This window comes from Bos taurus, chromosome 9 (genome assembly GCF_002263795.3).
Source record: "Bos taurus isolate L1 Dominette 01449 registration number 42190680 breed Hereford chromosome 9, ARS-UCD2.0, whole genome shotgun sequence".
In the NCBI taxonomy this organism is placed as follows: domain Eukaryota; kingdom Metazoa; phylum Chordata; class Mammalia; order Artiodactyla; family Bovidae; genus Bos; species Bos taurus.
In genome coordinates, this window is record NC_037336.1 from 67650786 (window position 1) to 67668839 (window position 18054).

The 18054-nt window shown below is 38.7% G+C and overlaps 1 protein-coding gene across 1 annotated transcript in view; it reads left to right on the forward strand.

Moving 5' to 3' along the window:
• Positions 1 to 18054, forward strand: part of LAMA2 (laminin subunit alpha 2) — a 699730-nt gene that overhangs the window by 661418 nt on the left and 20258 nt on the right. The window contains exons 55-58 of the mRNA XM_002690220.6: positions 1368 to 1544; positions 7619 to 7767; positions 13452 to 13628; positions 13867 to 14035. Of these exons, the coding sequence (XP_002690266.2) occupies positions 1368 to 1544; positions 7619 to 7767; positions 13452 to 13628; positions 13867 to 14035 (672 nt within the window). The remainder of the gene's footprint in view (positions 1 to 1367; positions 1545 to 7618; positions 7768 to 13451; positions 13629 to 13866; positions 14036 to 18054) is intronic.

Consider the following 18054-nt stretch of genomic DNA (forward strand, 5'->3'; position numbering starts at 1 on the left):
ATATTGACCTCTTTTTGCTCAGAGTTTTAATCTTCCAAAGCCTGACTCTCATCCACATGCAAAAGATATATACATGAGAATGGAAAACTGTCCAGAAAATGAATAGCCTGTATACGAGGAAATGATGATTCTGTAAAGGTACTTTTCAGTAACCAGGAATTATTTGCAACTAAAATATGAAGCAGAAATTGAAATATTTGATAAATATTAAAAAGTCTGCACAGTAGTTTTATTTGAACTATCCAAGACTCTATGATTTGAAAATTGGAATCAAAAACAGATTATACATTTTACAACATTTATGTCACTTAACTTGGCCTGGAACACTGCAGGGGAAAATATCCTGCATTAAAAGATTCCTTGTTTTCACTCCAGCAAAATCCAGGACTTTTCAAATGAACATTTTAAGCACTATAAATGCCCAACTACAGGGGGTTGCTTAAATAAATCCTTGCACATTCCTACAATGGAATGACCTGCTACTAAAAGTGAGATTGAAATCTAAATTTACTGACAGAGATACCCCCACATATTAAGTGAGAAAAAGAAGTTAGAAATGAACGTACCTGTCATGATTCAGTATGAATACAGAGAGGAGGAGAGAGGAAAGCAGCAAGATTGTAAAAGATAAAACAAGTGAATGACTGCATGGCTGCAGGAATCCATGAATGAATGGATTATATGGATAGAAAGTTCTATGCTTCTATGCAGCTTTGGGATGGGATTGATTTTTACACTCTTACTTTTTGTACTTTGTTACTGTCTACAATGTTACTGTTTCAATTTTATCAGCAAAGACTGATACTGTTTTCATTTTAAGAAAATTAAACTAGGAAATATTTGATTTATTTTTAAAATTTAAATTGTATCTGATTTTTTAAACATTCCTCCAGAGTGTCTTTATACATTTAGTAACAATGAACATCTTTACCCTCAACTCATCACTGAGAAAGAATGCAGACAGAGACCATGGTCAGACTTAGCTATAAAACATAAGCAATTAGTTGGTAAAAGGATTCAAGGGATCAATGAGAGTGTTTTCAAGGAAGATTTAGCAAGATAGATTTAAATCAGAAGAAAATGTTACCTATTAGTGATAATCAGTAATGGTCTTTTATATTTCAAATCAAAAGTTCTAGAATAAAAGAAGAACCCCAAAGTTTTATTTTAACTTAAATATTACAGTTTGGGATAATATTTCTTCAGTTGCTCTTAAGCATAACTGAGTTTTCATGCATTCTGAGTTGTCATGCATGACAATATATTTCATAGTAACTTTGAATGCATTGAGAAGGGTGAGTGAGATGGAGAAACTAAGGGTTCATTCATTTCTAATGCTTTCTTCCCTTCTTTCCTTTTACCTGAAGAACGTTTACACAGTTAGCTTCCCCAAGCCTGGTTTTGTAGAGCTGTCTCCTGTGCCTATTGATGTTGGAACAGAAATCAATCTGTCCTTCAGCACCAAGAATGAGTCTGGGATCATTCTCTTGGGAAGTGGAGGGACACCCATTCCGCCTAGGAGAAAACGACGGCAAACTGGACAGGTAATTACAACACCTAATTAATACAACAAAAATAAAATAATAATTGAAAGTACAACACCTAATTAATAATGCATTTTCCCTAATATTTATGTAAAACAATTATTTTACAAAGAGACTCAGGAGAGGCATTTAGGATTTATAAATTGTCTTTGTATTTTTAAAATTTGTATCATTTATTTCTATTATCATCTTTTTAGGACAATTATCTCCCCAAGGATTTTTCTGTTGGTCAATTCTAGGTGTGGGTGCACTTGTATTTACATCCATGTATCATATGAGTTTGAACATATAAAGAGAGAACGCGTAAAATATATTCAAATTGTATTAATATTCTCTTCTAAGTCCAGTTTCCTGCCAACTCTGTAGATATCCAGATGGGGGACCCTTAAATTTAAATTCCCTTTGGATCGGTTTCACCAGCTAACATGATGCAGTCTGTTGGCGCCTAACTGCTCCGCCTTCTCTGGACACCAAGAAAGCAAAGAATGGACTGGATAGAAGACAAAGAAAACACAACCAATGCAGTGTCACGATAGTGACATCAAAATAAAGCCTACACAGAGTCTGCTTTGTGAACTTCTGTTTTCCTACCATCTAGCCATTCAATTCGGAGAAGGCAATGGCACCACGCTCCAGTACTCTTGCCTGGAAAATCCCATGGACAGAGGACCCTGGTAGGCTGCAGTTCATGGGGTCACTGAGGGTCGGGCACGACTGAGCAACTTCACTTTCACTTTTCACTTTCATGCATTGGAGGAGGAAGTGGCAACCCACTCCAGTGTTCTTGCCTGGAGAATCCCAGGGACGGAGGAGCCTGGTGGACTGCCGTCTATGGGGTCACACAGAGTTGGACACGACTGAAGTGACTTAGCAGCAGTAGCAGCAGCAGCACCCATTCAATTCTGTTAAAAGCTAGCTCTTAGTTGTCCACATCTAGGCACCATAAGTCTTTACTGCATGGATATTCCTCCAATACTTTCAACCATACTTTTAAAGATAACACATTTTTTTTCCTTTTAATCTAGTTTTTCTCAGTGAAAGGATTCTTAGGAATTACCTAATCTGCCATGGCCAAAGCTTAGAGTACTTTGTAAACATATCCTTTATAAATATGCATGCATCCCTGTAAATCAGGCTGTATTGTTTGTGATTATAGGATTATTAAAATCACTTTTATCATTTAAAGTTTAATAATTTAAACCACTATTTAATAATAGTAGGTAATAATAAGAAAGCCTTCTTTAGCAATCAATGCAAAGAAATAGAGGAAAACAACAGAATGGGAAAGACTAGAGATCTCTTCAAGAAAATCAGAGATACCAAAGGAACATTTCATGCAAAGATGGGCTCTATAAAGGACAGAAATGGTATAGACCTAACAGAAGCAGAAGATATTAAGAACAGATGGCAAGAATACACAGAAGAACTGTACAAAAAAAGATCTTCACGACGCAGATAATCACGATGGTGTGATCACTGACCTAGAGCCAGACATCCTGGAATGTGAAGTCAAGTGGGCCTTAGAAAGCATCACTACGAACAAAGCTAGTGGAAGTGATAGAATTCCAGTTGAGCTATTCCAAATCCTGAAAGATGATGCTGTGAAAGTACTGCACTCAATATGCCAGCAAATTTGGAAAACTCAGCAGTGGCCACAGGACTGGAAAAGGTCAGTTTTCATTCCAATCCCAAAGAAAAGTGAAGTGAAGTCGCTCAGTCGTGTCCGACTCTTAGAGACCCCATGAACTGCAGCCCACCAGGCTCCTCCATCCATGGGATTCTCCAGGCGAGAGTACTGGAGTGGGGTGCCATTGCCTTCTCAAGGAAAGGCAATGCCAAAGAATGCTCAAACTACCACACAATTGCTGTCATCTCACACGCTAGTAAAGTAATGCTCAAAATTCTCCAAGCCAGGCTTCAGCAATATGTGAACCGTGAACTTCCTGATGTTCAAGCTGGTTTTAGAAAAGGCAGAGGAACCAGAGATCAAATTGCCAACATCTGCTGGATCATGGAAAAAGCAAGAGAGTTCCAGAAAAATATCTATTTCTGCTTTATTGACTATGCCAAAGCCTTTGACTGTGTGGATCACAATAAACTGTGGAAAATTCTGAAAGAGATGGGAATACCAGACCACCTGATCTGCCTCTTGAGAAATCTGTATGCAGGTCAGGAAGCAACAGTTAGAACTGGACATGGAACAACAGACTGGTTCCAAATAGGAAAAGGAGTACGTCAAGGCTGTATATTATCACCCTGTTTATTTAACTTATATGCAGAGTACATCATGAGAAACGCTGGACTGGAAGAGGCACAAGCTGGAATCAAGATTGCTGGGAGAAATACCAATAACTTCAGATATGCAGATGATACCACCCTTATGGCAGAAAGTGAAGAGGAACTCAAAAGCCTCTTGATGAAAGTGAAAGTGGAGAGTGAAAAAGTTGGGTTAAAGCTCAATATTCAGAAAACGAAGATCATGGCATCTGGTCCCATCACTTCATGGGAAATAGATGGGGAAACAGTGGAAACAGTGTCAGACTTTATTTTTCTGGGCTCCCAAATCACTGCAGATAGTAACTGCAGCCTTGAAATTAAAAGACACTTACTCCTTAGAAGGAAAGTTATGACCAACCTAGATAGCATATTCAAAAGCAGAGACATTACTTTGCCAGCAAAGGTTCGTCTAGTCAAGGCTATGGTTTTTCCTTGGTCATGTATGGATGTGAGAGTTGGACTGTGAAGAAGGCTGAGCGCCGAAGAATTGATGCTTTTGACCTGTGGTGTTGGAGAAGACTCTTGAGAGTCCCTTGGACTGCAAGGAGATCCAACCAGTCCATTCTGAAGGAGATCAGCCCTGGGTGTTCTTTGGAAGGAATGATGCTAAAGCTGAAACTCCAGTACTTTGGCCACCTCATGTGAAGAGTTGACTCATTGGAAAAGACTCTGATGCTGGGAGGGATTGGGGACAGGAGGAGAAGGGGACGACAGAGGATGAGATGGCTGGATGGCATCACTGACTCAATGGATGTGGGTCTCAGTGAGCTCCGGGAATTGGCTATGGACAGGGAGGCCTGGTGTGCTGCCATTCTGGGGTCGCAAAGAGTCGGACATGACTGAGCGACTGATCTGATCTGATCTGATCTGATGTAATAATATTCTTTTCTCCCCTCCACCAAAAAAAGAAAATAACAAAATACAGTTGACACTTGAAAATATGAGTTTAATCACACAGGTCCACTTGTATGTGAATTTTTTCTTCAGTGGTAAATACAACGGTATTACATGGTCCAAGGTTGATTGAAACTGAGGATGCAGAATATCTGATATGGAGGAACTGAATAAAGGGAGGGCCAACTATAAGTTATGCTCTGTTTTTTGACTGTGTGGAGGGTCAGTACCTCATGTCATTCACCTGTACTTTCAAATAAAATCCAAAAATGTGCAACCATGAGTAACTTGCATTGTCTACAGAACACAAAGGTGGTTTGATATTAGAAAGTCTGAAAATCATATAATCATCTTGATAGACATAGAGAACACTTGTAACTAAACTAAACACCCATTCCTGATCAAAAATAACAATAACAAAAGACTTAGTAAATTAAAAAGAGAATGATAGGAAAACATAAACATTTCCTATAAAATCAAGCCCAAGAAAAGATAAATATTATTGCTATACTGAACTTCCCTGGTGGCTCAGACAGTAAAGCGTCTGTCTACAATGTGGGAGACCTGGGTTCGAGCCCTGGGTTGGGAAGATCCCCTGGAGAAGGAAATGGCAATCCACTCCAGTACTATTGCCTGGAAAATCCCACGGACAGAGGAGCCTGGTAGGCTACAGTCTATGGGGTCGCAAAGAGTCAGACACGACTGAGCGACTTCACTTACACTTTTCTTTCATACTGGTCTTAGCCGATGCAATAAAAAAAGAATAAATAAATATAGTACAAGAAAAAATATATAATTTAACAAGAAATGAAACAAACATAAGACCTATACTGGAAAAATTATAAAATTTATTGAAAATGTATAACAGACTACTTAATAAAGTCATTATGTTAATGGAAAGACTCAGTGTTAAAAATATTCCAATTCTCCATAAAATGATATGTAGCTTTGCCTTCAATGAAAATATCACCTTATCTTTTTGTAAATCAGAACAAATTCTAAAATTAATATCAAAAGTCCAAGAAAGTTATGAAATAGAATAAGTTGGAAGACTGTTCTAGCAGTTTTGAATCATGGTTGTGTAGCATTAATACATGGATAACTCTGTGTCAGTGGAACATAAGAGAGAGAGCCAAGTATAGATGGAAATGACATTTGGCAGTAGGTAGCATTGCACATCATCAGTGAAAAAAGTGAACCTTTCAGTGAATGATTCTGGGGCAATTCATTATCCATTTAGACAAAAAAATGAAGTAATTTCTATTTCATGTTAAACAGAAAATTAATTCCCAGTGAATTAAAGTCTTAAATATGAAAGTAAAAAACTTTAAAATGTTTAGAAGAAAATGTAAAAGGATAACCTATGACCTTAAGGAAGAAAAGAATTTCTTTGGGAAGGAAAAAAAAACATTTTTTTAAATTAGAGGGAGAAGAAGTAATGTTCTATCTCATTTTATATTGTGCATAACAAGTATGGAATAAGTATGATAAAAATAAATGTTCTCCTAAAGTCTTTGCCTTTTAATCCAAAATACAAAAAATTTATTAAATAAATTTAAATAATAAGCCAGTTATTATAATAAAAGGACCAGATCAAACATTCTGAGATAGATTTTCACTAAAGGATATCTGTGCCCTGGATCACAGTCAAGTAACTAAATACCACCTCTCAGTTTCAGATTTCTCCTCATCAGAACCACATGAATAGGCTTGAATCATCAGTTGTCAGGATAGTTCTTAAAATAAAACTTTTTCATTAAAACAATTAAAATGAGAAAATATTAAGTGCTATAGTACAAATTAGAAATAACATGTTAATGCTTCAACATTTTAATGAATATGTTTTATTTTTTTTAATATCTGTTTTAAAATCTCACTGTTATTGCTGTCTGAAAGAGGAAACAATATTAAATAAATAATTCATTTCTGTTGTAGAATCAAACTGGTTAAATGACATACTTTATTTTTCAAAGCTACCAGTTTTGATACTCACAGGGTCATTTGTGATTATGTTCTGCTAACGGGATTTGAGACCTCAATCAGCTTAAAAAACAACTTTAATTGAGTGCTTACATGGCAGTTGCCCCTTTCTGATGGATGGCGACACTGATCCAGGTCCTCTGGGCATTTTGCATGGGACACGCAGCAACACTGCTGATTTTGCAAACTGTTGGAGACATTGTGATGTTTGACTGAAACCATCTCCACCGCCTTGTGGTGACTCTCGGAGGACCGAGTGATCGTGTGTGGCAGGGGGCCCCGTGCTCCACTTGAAAAGGAGCACGCAGTGGTGTCAGCTTTGGGGATGAGGACTGCATTCAGGTTCCCTGGGGTTCACAAACTGATCTCAAAAAACTACACTGTTGCTATAGTAACAGTGGCAAGAAGAAAGCAGTCGTGTTTATGGATGAAAAATTGTCTGCCTTCTTTTTAAATGTGGGAGACAAGTTAGGTGTTGGTGATAACAATCCATTCCACCAGCCTAGAGAAGGAATTGAAATCTAAACACTCAAAATGCCCTGAGGCGGGAGTGAGACCTGATTTCCAGAAGCTAGCTGTCCATCTGTGAATGCAAGGGAGAGGGGTTTTATTAACCCCCTTTGTTTCCTGATGGGTTTTGTGAATTAGAAGCCCAATGCGAGCACAGCTGTTCCTTTCAGCATCGCAAATCTGCTTTGCAGAGATGGCTCTCTTACTATCTCCCTTTCCACATCACCTAACAAGCAGAAATGGTAAGTGATTGTAAAGCTATTTCCAGCTGCTTTAAATACTCTGTAAGAAAATATTGAGTCTTAACTTCTCAGGTAAGCTCACAGAGCAGATGAATCTGCCGTTCTTTCAGGTAACTAAGCTAAGTCGTAGATGAGACTCCTTTCGTCTTCAATAACCATTTGCTGTTGCAGGTCTATTATGCGATCTTCCTGAACAAGGGCCGGCTGGAAGTGCATCTCTCCACAGGGGCGCGCACAATGAGGAAAATTGTCGTCAAACCGGAGCCAAGTCTGTTTCACGACGGGAGAGAGCATTCTGTTCATGTAGAGAGAACTAGAGGGTAACAACAGTTCTGGCGACTGACTGTACTGTCGTAACTAACACGAACTTTTGCTCGCCTTAGTCCTTAACTGGACCTTTGTGTGTATGGACAGACGACACATTGCTGAAGTGTCAAGTAGCTTAATTTTATCTTCTTTATATTTCATACTTTGGGAACTTCATTTACCTTGACCCTTAGGAGTTTTATTCTTAACGTTTTTTCTGCTGAGCAGCTCTCCTCTTCACCTCTGGAAAACCAAATGCATCTTCTGAAGCCATAGCTAAGAAAAATCTCTCCCTCTGCACCTCTCAAATACTCTCTTCTCAAATAAGGCATATGTGGGTGGTGAAACGGCGCAGAGCAGCTCAGCTGGGGCCCGCAGCCTTTGGCAGCTGCCATTTCATTCGGATTCCAAGGCAGTTATGGCTGCTGCTTAGAAATCTGTCACAAATACAGAGCAGGGCAGCAGCTGCAGGACCCACGGAGCCCTGCTCTGTGCGGGCCTCACACCTGGCCCCTGCCAAGGTGTGCAGGGTCCCTGCACCACAGCTCTGTGAGGGGCCAGAGTTGAGAGAGGGCAGAGGCTGCTGTCTTGCCATCAGGGCACAGAGGCTGCCTCTCTGCTGATCCACCAGAGCACTTGCTTCCCAGCCCTGAGTCAGGGAATTGGCTGTTAGTGTTATGAGCCGATGTCTTATTTTTTCAGAATGCTGAAGTACTTTATACTTACTTTATTGAGGAAGTCATTTGTTATTTGATTTTTTTTTTCCATCAAAGTGTATGACAGCTCGGATAAGGGGATTCCCTGATGGTTCAGCAGGTAAAGAATCCACCTGCAAAGCAGGAGACACAGGAGATGCACATTCTATCACTGGGAGGGTAAGATCCCCTGGAGAAGAAAATGGCAACCCACTCCTGTATTCTTGCCTGAAAAATCTCATGGACAGAGGAGCCTGGTAGGCAATAGTTCATGGGTCACAAAGAGTCAGACATGACTGAGCAACCAAGCACACAAGCACAGTGAGTTTAGAAAGACAATTAGAGAAAAACAGAAGCCCAGAGACTTCAGACCTCCAAGCCAACGATCCATCTAGACCGAAAACATAGAAAAGAACTGGAAATCAAGCTTGATGAAACCTCAAAACATAGACAGTACTTTTGAATATAACAGTATGAAGGCATAGCAAAAGTTCAAGCAAGTAAATGTTATTCTTTACTTAAAGTCGACCATTTTCTAATCATCCTCTTGTGTGGACAATAGTTTAAATAAGTAATAACAATGTCTTGTAAGTAAAGAAACTTTCCTTGCTTTGCATTTTTCTGTTATATAGAGCATTATCTTTTGGGCTGAATTAATGCTCAGTCAATTACGGAGTATCTACTAACTGAAATGTTTAGAAACCATGATTAAGACAAATGAGGGATCAATATTTGGACAAACTAAGAACATTTACTAATCTTCTAGGCACATATTGACGTCAGGGTCTCTGAAGAGAAATGCAAACTGAATGTTCTCATTTGAACCTTAAGGAATGCTCTAGAATACTGATTTTGCAAGTCTTCTAGACTTTACTTCAGGTCCTTTGCCAAATGTTAGTCCTTCTCATTGTAGGAAAAACTTTTTAAGGTTTTTAAATAATTTCAAGAAGCAAATGCAGATCTGAGAAATATAGTTGGCCAAAAAATCATTCAAAATATGTTATTTTGTAGGGAAAGGATTCTGACATTCCCAAGTGCATTTTGATGTTATTCTAAGATGTCCTTTTCACAGGTGTCTCTTCAAGAAGGGTATTTTAGTATGCCAGCTTCACAGCTGTTGGCCATCCATCCAACCTTTATTTGATTATGCTCGGTATAGTACATTCCTGAAAACTGGTCATTCAGTTAATTGGCCATATAAACAAACTGTTGTGCCATTCTCTATTAATTAAAGGATAATGTATTAGACATATTGTGTTGTCACTACACTCTGTGGCAAAGCAAGAGCTCATCTGCCACCATAATGTCTCATTCAGCACTCTGAGGTCAAAAAAACAATTATTACCTATCCCTTAAGCAAGTGCTTCAATTAACTGATTAACCGGAGATCACTAATGACCCGAAGAACATCACCTAGAAACATAGTTTAATGCTTCATATCCATTTTATGGCATGCCCTGTGTCAAATACTACAAAAATTATGTCCTTTAGTTATTCTAAATATATATGAGATATGTATTCATATCCTTTCATCGCAGATGAGGAAATATTAACTAATTTACCCCAAATCACATAGCTAGTAAATAACAGGCAGGATTTAAGCCCAGATATACTTGACTTTAACACCTCATCTGTGCTTGCTAGGTATTTATTCTCACCTCTGTGACCTCAGAGGTTTGTATTACTTGATGTTGATGATGAGACTCTTGTTAACTTGGAAATACTTGCTTTCTTCCAATACTATTTAGACTGTAGATGTCAATTGTTTCCTTTCCTCAAACAATACTGCCTCATAAAATTAGTAGATTTTTATCAAATTGAGAGGCAAGCTTTTCAGTATTTACTCTCTTTACGCTTCCTTTCTCATTTTCTTTCCTTCTCTACTCCTCCCTCCGCAAAGACTTCACCTCCTTTACTTTGGTGTCTAATTCCCTAGTACTCCAGTGATCCTCTGCCTTTTATAACTGCTTGGCCCTCTGATCTTCCTCCTGAAGTCCACCTAAATGGCCAGTAGTTCTAACTGGATAAAAACAGTAAACCCTAAGAGCCTGGAGTAGAAGCTTAGGCACATAGGTATTCTCCATGAAAGCATTCTTCACACAGGGACAGAATTAGGCTAAAGACCACAAAGTTGGAGCAAATATTTCAGGAGTAATTTGAGGTTTCCAGAATGGGACCAAGATTTGAATACTGCAACCCAATTATTTCTTTCTAACCATCCAAAATATGTTCAATTTAAAAATTTCAGGTTTTGCTTTTCATGTAAATTGTAAATTTCAGGGCACTTCTCTTAATATCTTTTACCATGTATGCAGTTCATTTGATAGTGATTTGAAAAAAAAATCTTAGATCAATATTTCATACAAATAAATTGAATATAAGTAATAAAATATTATAAAACTTTAAGATTCAACTATTGAAATTTTAAGGAAATATAGCTGACATATCACAATATTAATAGTATTGTAATGATTCTTATAATGCTTTTTGGGCATAGTGGGCCCACAGTGAAGAATTTTCGAATAAATCCTTTTTAAAAAACACACCAGAATCATAAAGGACATGTAATATCCCTCTTTGAAGTGAAGTGAAGTCGCTCAGTCATGTCCAACTCTTTGCGACCCTGTGGACTGTAGCCTACCAGGCTCCTCCATCCATGGGATTTTCCACGTAAGAGTACTGGAGTGGGTTGCCATTTCCTTCTCCAGGGGATCTTCCTAGCCCAGGGATCGAACCCAGGTCTCCCGCATTGTCGGCAGACGCTTTACCATCTGAGCCACCAGGGAAGCCCAGTGGCTTCTCTCTTTACAAAGTGCTAAATAAATGACCTAGATTTGGTGCTCCTAGGTTGTAAAATACAAACTGGATTCAACTGTAGTCCTTTAACAGTGTCCTTATTAAGGAATACAACCTCAGTGCAATGCCTTCATTAATGGTTTCCGTGGTTCAGAGTAGGGGTTCTTATCCTCCTTTTATAAAAGAATCGAATGAGACTGAGCAAGATTAAATAACTAACCCAAGGTCACACAGCTAGTAAGCTTTCATGCATGCTAAGTCGCTTCAGTTGTGTCCGACTCTGTGACTCTATGGACTGTCGCCTGCCAGGCTCCTCTGTTCATGAGGATTCTCTAGGCAAGAATACTGGAGTGGGTTGCATTTCCTCCTCCAGGAGATCTTCCCAGGGACGGAACCTGTGTCTCTTATGTCTCCCGCATTGGCAGGTAGTTCATACTAGTGCTTAAGTCCAGACTCTTTCTTCTGAAAGTTCATGCTCACTCTACATCTCCACCCTGTGATCCAGTAAGAAAGGGCCATTGTTGTGGTCTTTAGGGGCAGAACCAGACTAGAGAGAGTCCACGTGAGAAAGAGGAGAGCCTCTGGATCTTTAAAAATTCTAATCAAAAGCAGAGATTTGCTGTCCTTGGACAGTATTTAATAATGGCTTAAACCCTTCATTCAAAGTCTAAGTAACACTGGCATATAGGAGATTACTTTTAGCAAATGGAAAAAAAAAAAAGGGAGTATGAGGGGTACTTCTCAATGAGTCCCACATACCCAGAAGTGAGTGGTTTTCTAAAAGTCTCATAAAACCACCCACATTCTTAGCAATAAGGTTGAACTCTTGAATTTTGCCAACACAATTTTCCAGAGTCTGGCAAAACATCAATATATTGTTCCCCCTATTTTGCCTTTGAAACTAAATCCAATCTGCTCCCTCCATACCACCTGAGCAATAAAGAGACATAAAAAATGCTTCATAGAATGGAAGGTAGTAAGTATATCCTTGATAAGAGCATCTGTCCAGAGTCAGACTGCCTGGGTTCAAATCCCAGCACATCTGTATGAATTGGGAAAGCTACTTAGCCAATCTGTTCCCCTCAGTTAACTCATCTGTACAGTGAATATAGAGTTTTTTAAAAGATATTTGTTAGAAAGATGTTTCTGACATTTTAAGCCACAACAATATCTGGTCTTTGTTCTATTCTCTTACATTTGAATTGTCCCAGCGTGGGCCAGTTGTTCAGTGCCATTTCAGAGCATCTTTGCCCTGATTTATTGTTTCTAACTCTATGTGTGGTTTTTCTTCTTTATAAAATCAAGTAACATAACATTTTAGAACTGAGTTTGCTGACTAAATATTTCAGATTTTCTCTCCAGATGTGAATTAGTTTGTAGTAATCCCCATTCATGATCCTCGGGCTATTGACTAACACTTAAGACTAAGAGCCCCATGCTGACTATTGGGACTGAAGTTTTAAAACCTGCTTCTAGAACAAAAGAGAAAATGCCTTTGGTCATTTTCATCAGCAGAATTCTTTGCCTCCTGATTCTCTTCCCCAGGATCCACAGAGTGAATAAGTAGCATGAGGTTCTCAATTAGTAATGTGTAAGTTATCTCTCATAGGCAAATTAGGGACGTTAATGAAACAGCCACTAAAGAAAATCATTGCAGAGAACAATTAGCCTGGCGTTCTAGCCTGCCTCTTCCATTCAAAAGCCAGCAGCTACATTCTTTATAAAACATCCTGTAAGCGTTTGCTGTTGATTCCTACAATCTAAGCTCTCAGGAGTACAGTTTGTCCCCTAGCAAGAAGATAATAGCTGGCACAAACCAAGAAATAAAGAGCCAAACAAAACGTGACCCCATGCTGTGCTAAACCGCTGTGCTAAACCGACTGAGCCTCATACGATTAGACACTACAACCCCATACAGAAGCCTCCACTCCACCGGCTCACATGTAGGACCACTGTAGTCAACACCACCAGAGGCTAATGCTGTAGCTACACCACTACCTTGTTTCAAGAAACTCTCTAGGAGAGCTAACAAGGGAGGCAGAGGGGCAAGAAACAATATCATTTGCTAAGTGACAAGTTCCTAGTCATCAGATTTGGCTCTCTTAAAAGCTACTGGAAGAAGGGGTGCGTGGTGGCAGGAGAGTTTGCTTTCTGGTTGTATAGGACACTGTGTGTTTTACACTTGTTTACTTTCAATATTTTATCAGCATGTTCACTGTTCAAGTGGATGAAGACAGAAAGCATATGCAAAATCTGACCATGGAACAGGCAATAGAAGTTAAAAAGCTTTTCATTGGGGGCGCTCCACCTGAATTTCAACCTTCCCCACTCAGAAATATTCCTCCCTTTGAAGGCTGTATATGGAACCTTGTTATAAACTCTGTGTAAGTCAATCTCCTTGTTACTCTTTTTTTTTTTTTTCCCCCATAGGAGGATTGCTATTGCATCTACATTATCCAAAACCATGGGGTGGGGGAGAGGGGAAACAATGAAGATCTTCAAGTCAAATTTTTAATTGCACTGAGACCTTTTAAAGGGGAAAGGGGAAATGTGATGTAACGGTAGGGAAGCAGGACAATGAAAATTAAGAGAAAGTATTGAATTTTTATTATGTTCCCTTAGCCCTATGGACTTCGCACAGCCTGTATCCTTCAAAAACGCAGACATTGGTCGCTGTGCCCATCAGAAACCCCCTGAGGAGGAAGATGGAGCAGTTACAGCTGAAACAGTTACCCAGCCAGAGCTGGTTCCCACCCCAGTGGTTCCTGCACCCACCCCGTTTCTGACACACGTAGGTGTTTACATCCCATTGCTTTCTCATTTTACCCCTGTGTTTGTAGTCACTTTCTGAAAGAAGGTTACTCAGGATATCTAGTATACTCTACTGCTAGAATTAGAGGAAGGGTCACCTGTCTATGAAAGCCTATTCTCCTTACGTCTTCCTTGAATTACTTTCATTTATATTTATGGTCTCCTTTAATCTTCTTGTTTATAAAGTGGCACATGTTTTCAGTTGAAAAGTTAGCACAGAAATGTCTGCGGAATCAAGAATAAAATCCACCTATACTAGCACCACCCAGAGATAATCATATCAATTTTCAGCCCCTTTTATTTGAATTTTACATAGTAGATCTCATATCATGTATACAACTTGGTATTCTGTTTTTAAAAACCAGTTGTACATAGGTAAAACTGTTTCTAAACATCTTGCCAATGTGTGTGTCTAATATGATGTATATGTATGTGTATGTTTGTGTAAGAGAGACATAAAAAAATACTTCATAGAATGGAAGGTAGTAAGTATATCCTTGATTAGACCGTGGGTCCAGAGTCAGACTGCCTGGGTTCAAATCCCAGCACATCTGTATGAATTGGAAAAGCTACTTAGCCAATCTGTTCCCCTCAGTTAACTCATCTGTACAGTGAGTATAGAGTTTTTTAAAAGATGTTTGTTAAACACGTAGCATTATACTCAACATTTAATAAATGGCATAATTACCATATAGTAATGATCATAGTGACAGCTTTTAAACAGGTTCTATCCAATATTATAAGTAATTTTTCTAACAGCTGTCTAAAATATATATATATATATATACACACACACACACACACACACACCATCACCCCATTTTTAGCTGAGTTAATTAAGAATCAGTTAGCCTAAATAATAAACCCAAACACAGTCAGTAAGTGGAAGGATAGGAATTTTAATCTGGTGGGTCTGGTTGTACAATCTGATTCCTTATCACGGTGACACTGCCTTTACAGCTTGTTCTATGTCTTGCTCACTGAGCGGTTACCATTTAGAGCATTTCGAGGTTTTCACTACAAGAAACTGTATTCTAATCAGCACTTCTGTACATCAGACTTTCTCATTGTTTCTAAAGATGTTCTAAAAACAGATTCTTCGATGGGTAATTATGAGGCCAAGTGAAGAATATAGCCAAGATTCTCAACACGTATACAGGAATTGCTTTTTCCAAAGGTTACACACATTTTCATTCTCACCACCAAAGATCTCACACTGCTCTTGACAGCGCACGCACCGTACTTATAATATTTGCCAGTTGACAGGTGGAACGTGTTACCTTGAGTGCAGATTTTGGAACTCTCCAACATTTTGTTCTTTTCGTTAGTTTTCATGATGGAATTAGTTGTTCTGCTGAGTGGTGTGCTCATTGTCACTAGAAATATTTATTAAATGAGAAGCCAAACCGGCCATTTATTCCAATCATCATTTTTTCCTCCTCTGTAAAATGTGGATATTATACCTACATTGCCTAATGATGGGATTATTATAAGAATCAAATGAGATAATATATGTGGAAGTTCTTTGAAAAGTAGAAAAGGTATGCACGCATAGATACTGTAGGAAGATTCTTTCTTGTGGGCTTTTCTCTAGCTGCAGTGAAAGGGGGCTACTCCCTAGTTGCAGTACATGAGTTTCTTACTGCGGTGGCTTCTGCAGTTGTAGAGCGCGGGCTCCAGAGCATTCAGGCTTCGGTTATTGCAGCACATGGGCTCAGTAGTTGTGATTCCTGGGCTCTGGAGCACAGGTTCAGTACTTGTGACTCATGGGCTGAATTGTCCTGCAGCATGTGGGATCTTACCATACCAGGGATTGAGCCCTTGTCTCCTGCATTGACAGGTGGGTCCTTTACCACCGAGCCACCAGGGAAGCCCCAGATACTGTGCGAATTCTCTGCATTTACTAAGTAACTAGTATGTGTCCAGTACTCTGCCAGGCATAGTATATCCATTATTTCATTTGATTTCCACAAGTTGTTAATCATTTCTTGTTTATTTATATTGTTGGAAGTATTATTAGCCCCATTTCACAGAAGAAAATACCTGTGATCACACAGCACAGCTAGCAAGTGAAAGGCTATCAGTCATTTGGGGATTAGTTCAAGGAGATGTTTTTCTCCTAAGACATACTGAGATCTGCCACACGTATTTTAGAATGTTTCCTTAGTGCTTCCATAATATGGCTTTATGCTAGACTTATCCCAGCAAAGGGAAGGTGAATGATCCCCACCCCTTTTCCCTCATACACCGCTCTCTGAACTGTTATCCTTCCTATCTGTTCCTTGGTCTCAAGTCAATTAAAGAATTAAAAACACTGTGGGTAAAATGAGCTTTTTAGACACTGGATGCAGATATCCATTTGGATTCTATAGGAAAGTGGATCCTAAATTCTGAACAACTAACTTAGAATTATAAAAAGCAGAAGCCCTAGAGACCAGCTGGTCCAATTGCCATCTTAATACATGAATCTTTTTATATACTTGATGTGGACTTAAAAACTTTGCTTGAACATTCCATTGACAAGGCTCTTCCAGTGTAATAGGGCAGGCTCTAGTTGTAGGAAAGCCATTGGTTATAATGACGTAAAACCACATCCTTATAACCTCCATGTAATGATTGTGTTTCTGCAGCCAAACACATTAAGTTTTTATCTTCTCTAACATCCCTTCAAGCATTTGAAAACAGCTGTGCTCTCCTTTCCCAGGCTAAATATTCCATTATCTCAAGCATTTTTCTTAATTTCTAATTTTGTTATTTCCACCAGTAATATTCTTATACTTGAAATATCTTTTCAAAATATGGCACCTAGAACAGACCATACTACTGAAACTGGAGTACACAGTTCAGAGGACAGCAGAGTGCCTCCTTCCACTGGTCTGTCGTCATATTCTACTAATACACCTGAGAAGGTTTTAATGTTTTAAGCAGATGTGTCATGCCATCAGTTCCTCGTTAGTACTGTATTTGGTCAACCAAAAGCTTGAGGGCCTTTGAAATTCTCTTGAGTCGGGTCCCTCAGCCAGTAAACATTGAATTGTTCTGGTTTATTGGTGAATAACTCTGCTGGACCTACCAGTTGCCCTTCTTTTTCTCTTTTTAGTGATCACCTTTCTTAGTTGTGTTTCTAAAATACAACTTTTTAGGAGATCTCAAGCATATCCTTCTGTGGTTTCTAGAGATCATATTTGCCTCCTTTTTCTGAAAACAAAGATCCTTTTGCATCTGGACTGGAGATTTTAACTCATTTAAATTTTCTTATAACCTTCTGTTCTAATTCCAGTTTTCTCTCAGCAGTGTATTTAACTTCTACAAAAAAGAGCAATCCACTTGATAGAGAAGACAAAAGTAAAAGAGAGGTTGAGTAACAGTCCTGTGGGTTGGTGTAGAAAGACTCACAGAACATCAGACTTGCACATTGTAATACTTACAACCATGTGGTCAAATTTGTGTATTTTAGAATCTTTCATCGCTGTTGGGTTGTACCATATTTTCGGAGTTTCAAATCATGGAACCATACATATTTCCTCTTTTTAATTTGATTTCTTTCATTTTCATTCATTATTTGTGTGTGTGTGTGGAGAGAAGTATCTACTTTTTAAAGGCTATGTTTTATGACAAATATTTACTAAGAGCCTACAAAATGCAAAGATGGGTAAGATATCATCATTTATTTTATGATATTTATTTCAAATATGTATTAAGAGCCTACTAGAGAAACAGAAACTGAGAGACGTATTTGAGAAAGTAGACATTACCATAAATAGCACAGTAACCAAATATGCAAGGAGGTCAGTCAGGATAAATGCCAAGTATGGACTGCAAACACAGCTGGCTACCTTCCAAGATGGAAAATTAGAAGCATGGCAGGGTACACTGTTAATCTCCATGCAGGTTAGTGGTACCTGGAAGTGTGAAAACAGATCCATAAAATGCAAGTTTTAATATGTCACCATACTCTTGTACTTAAAATCGTTCAATCGAAACAATATAAAATGACAT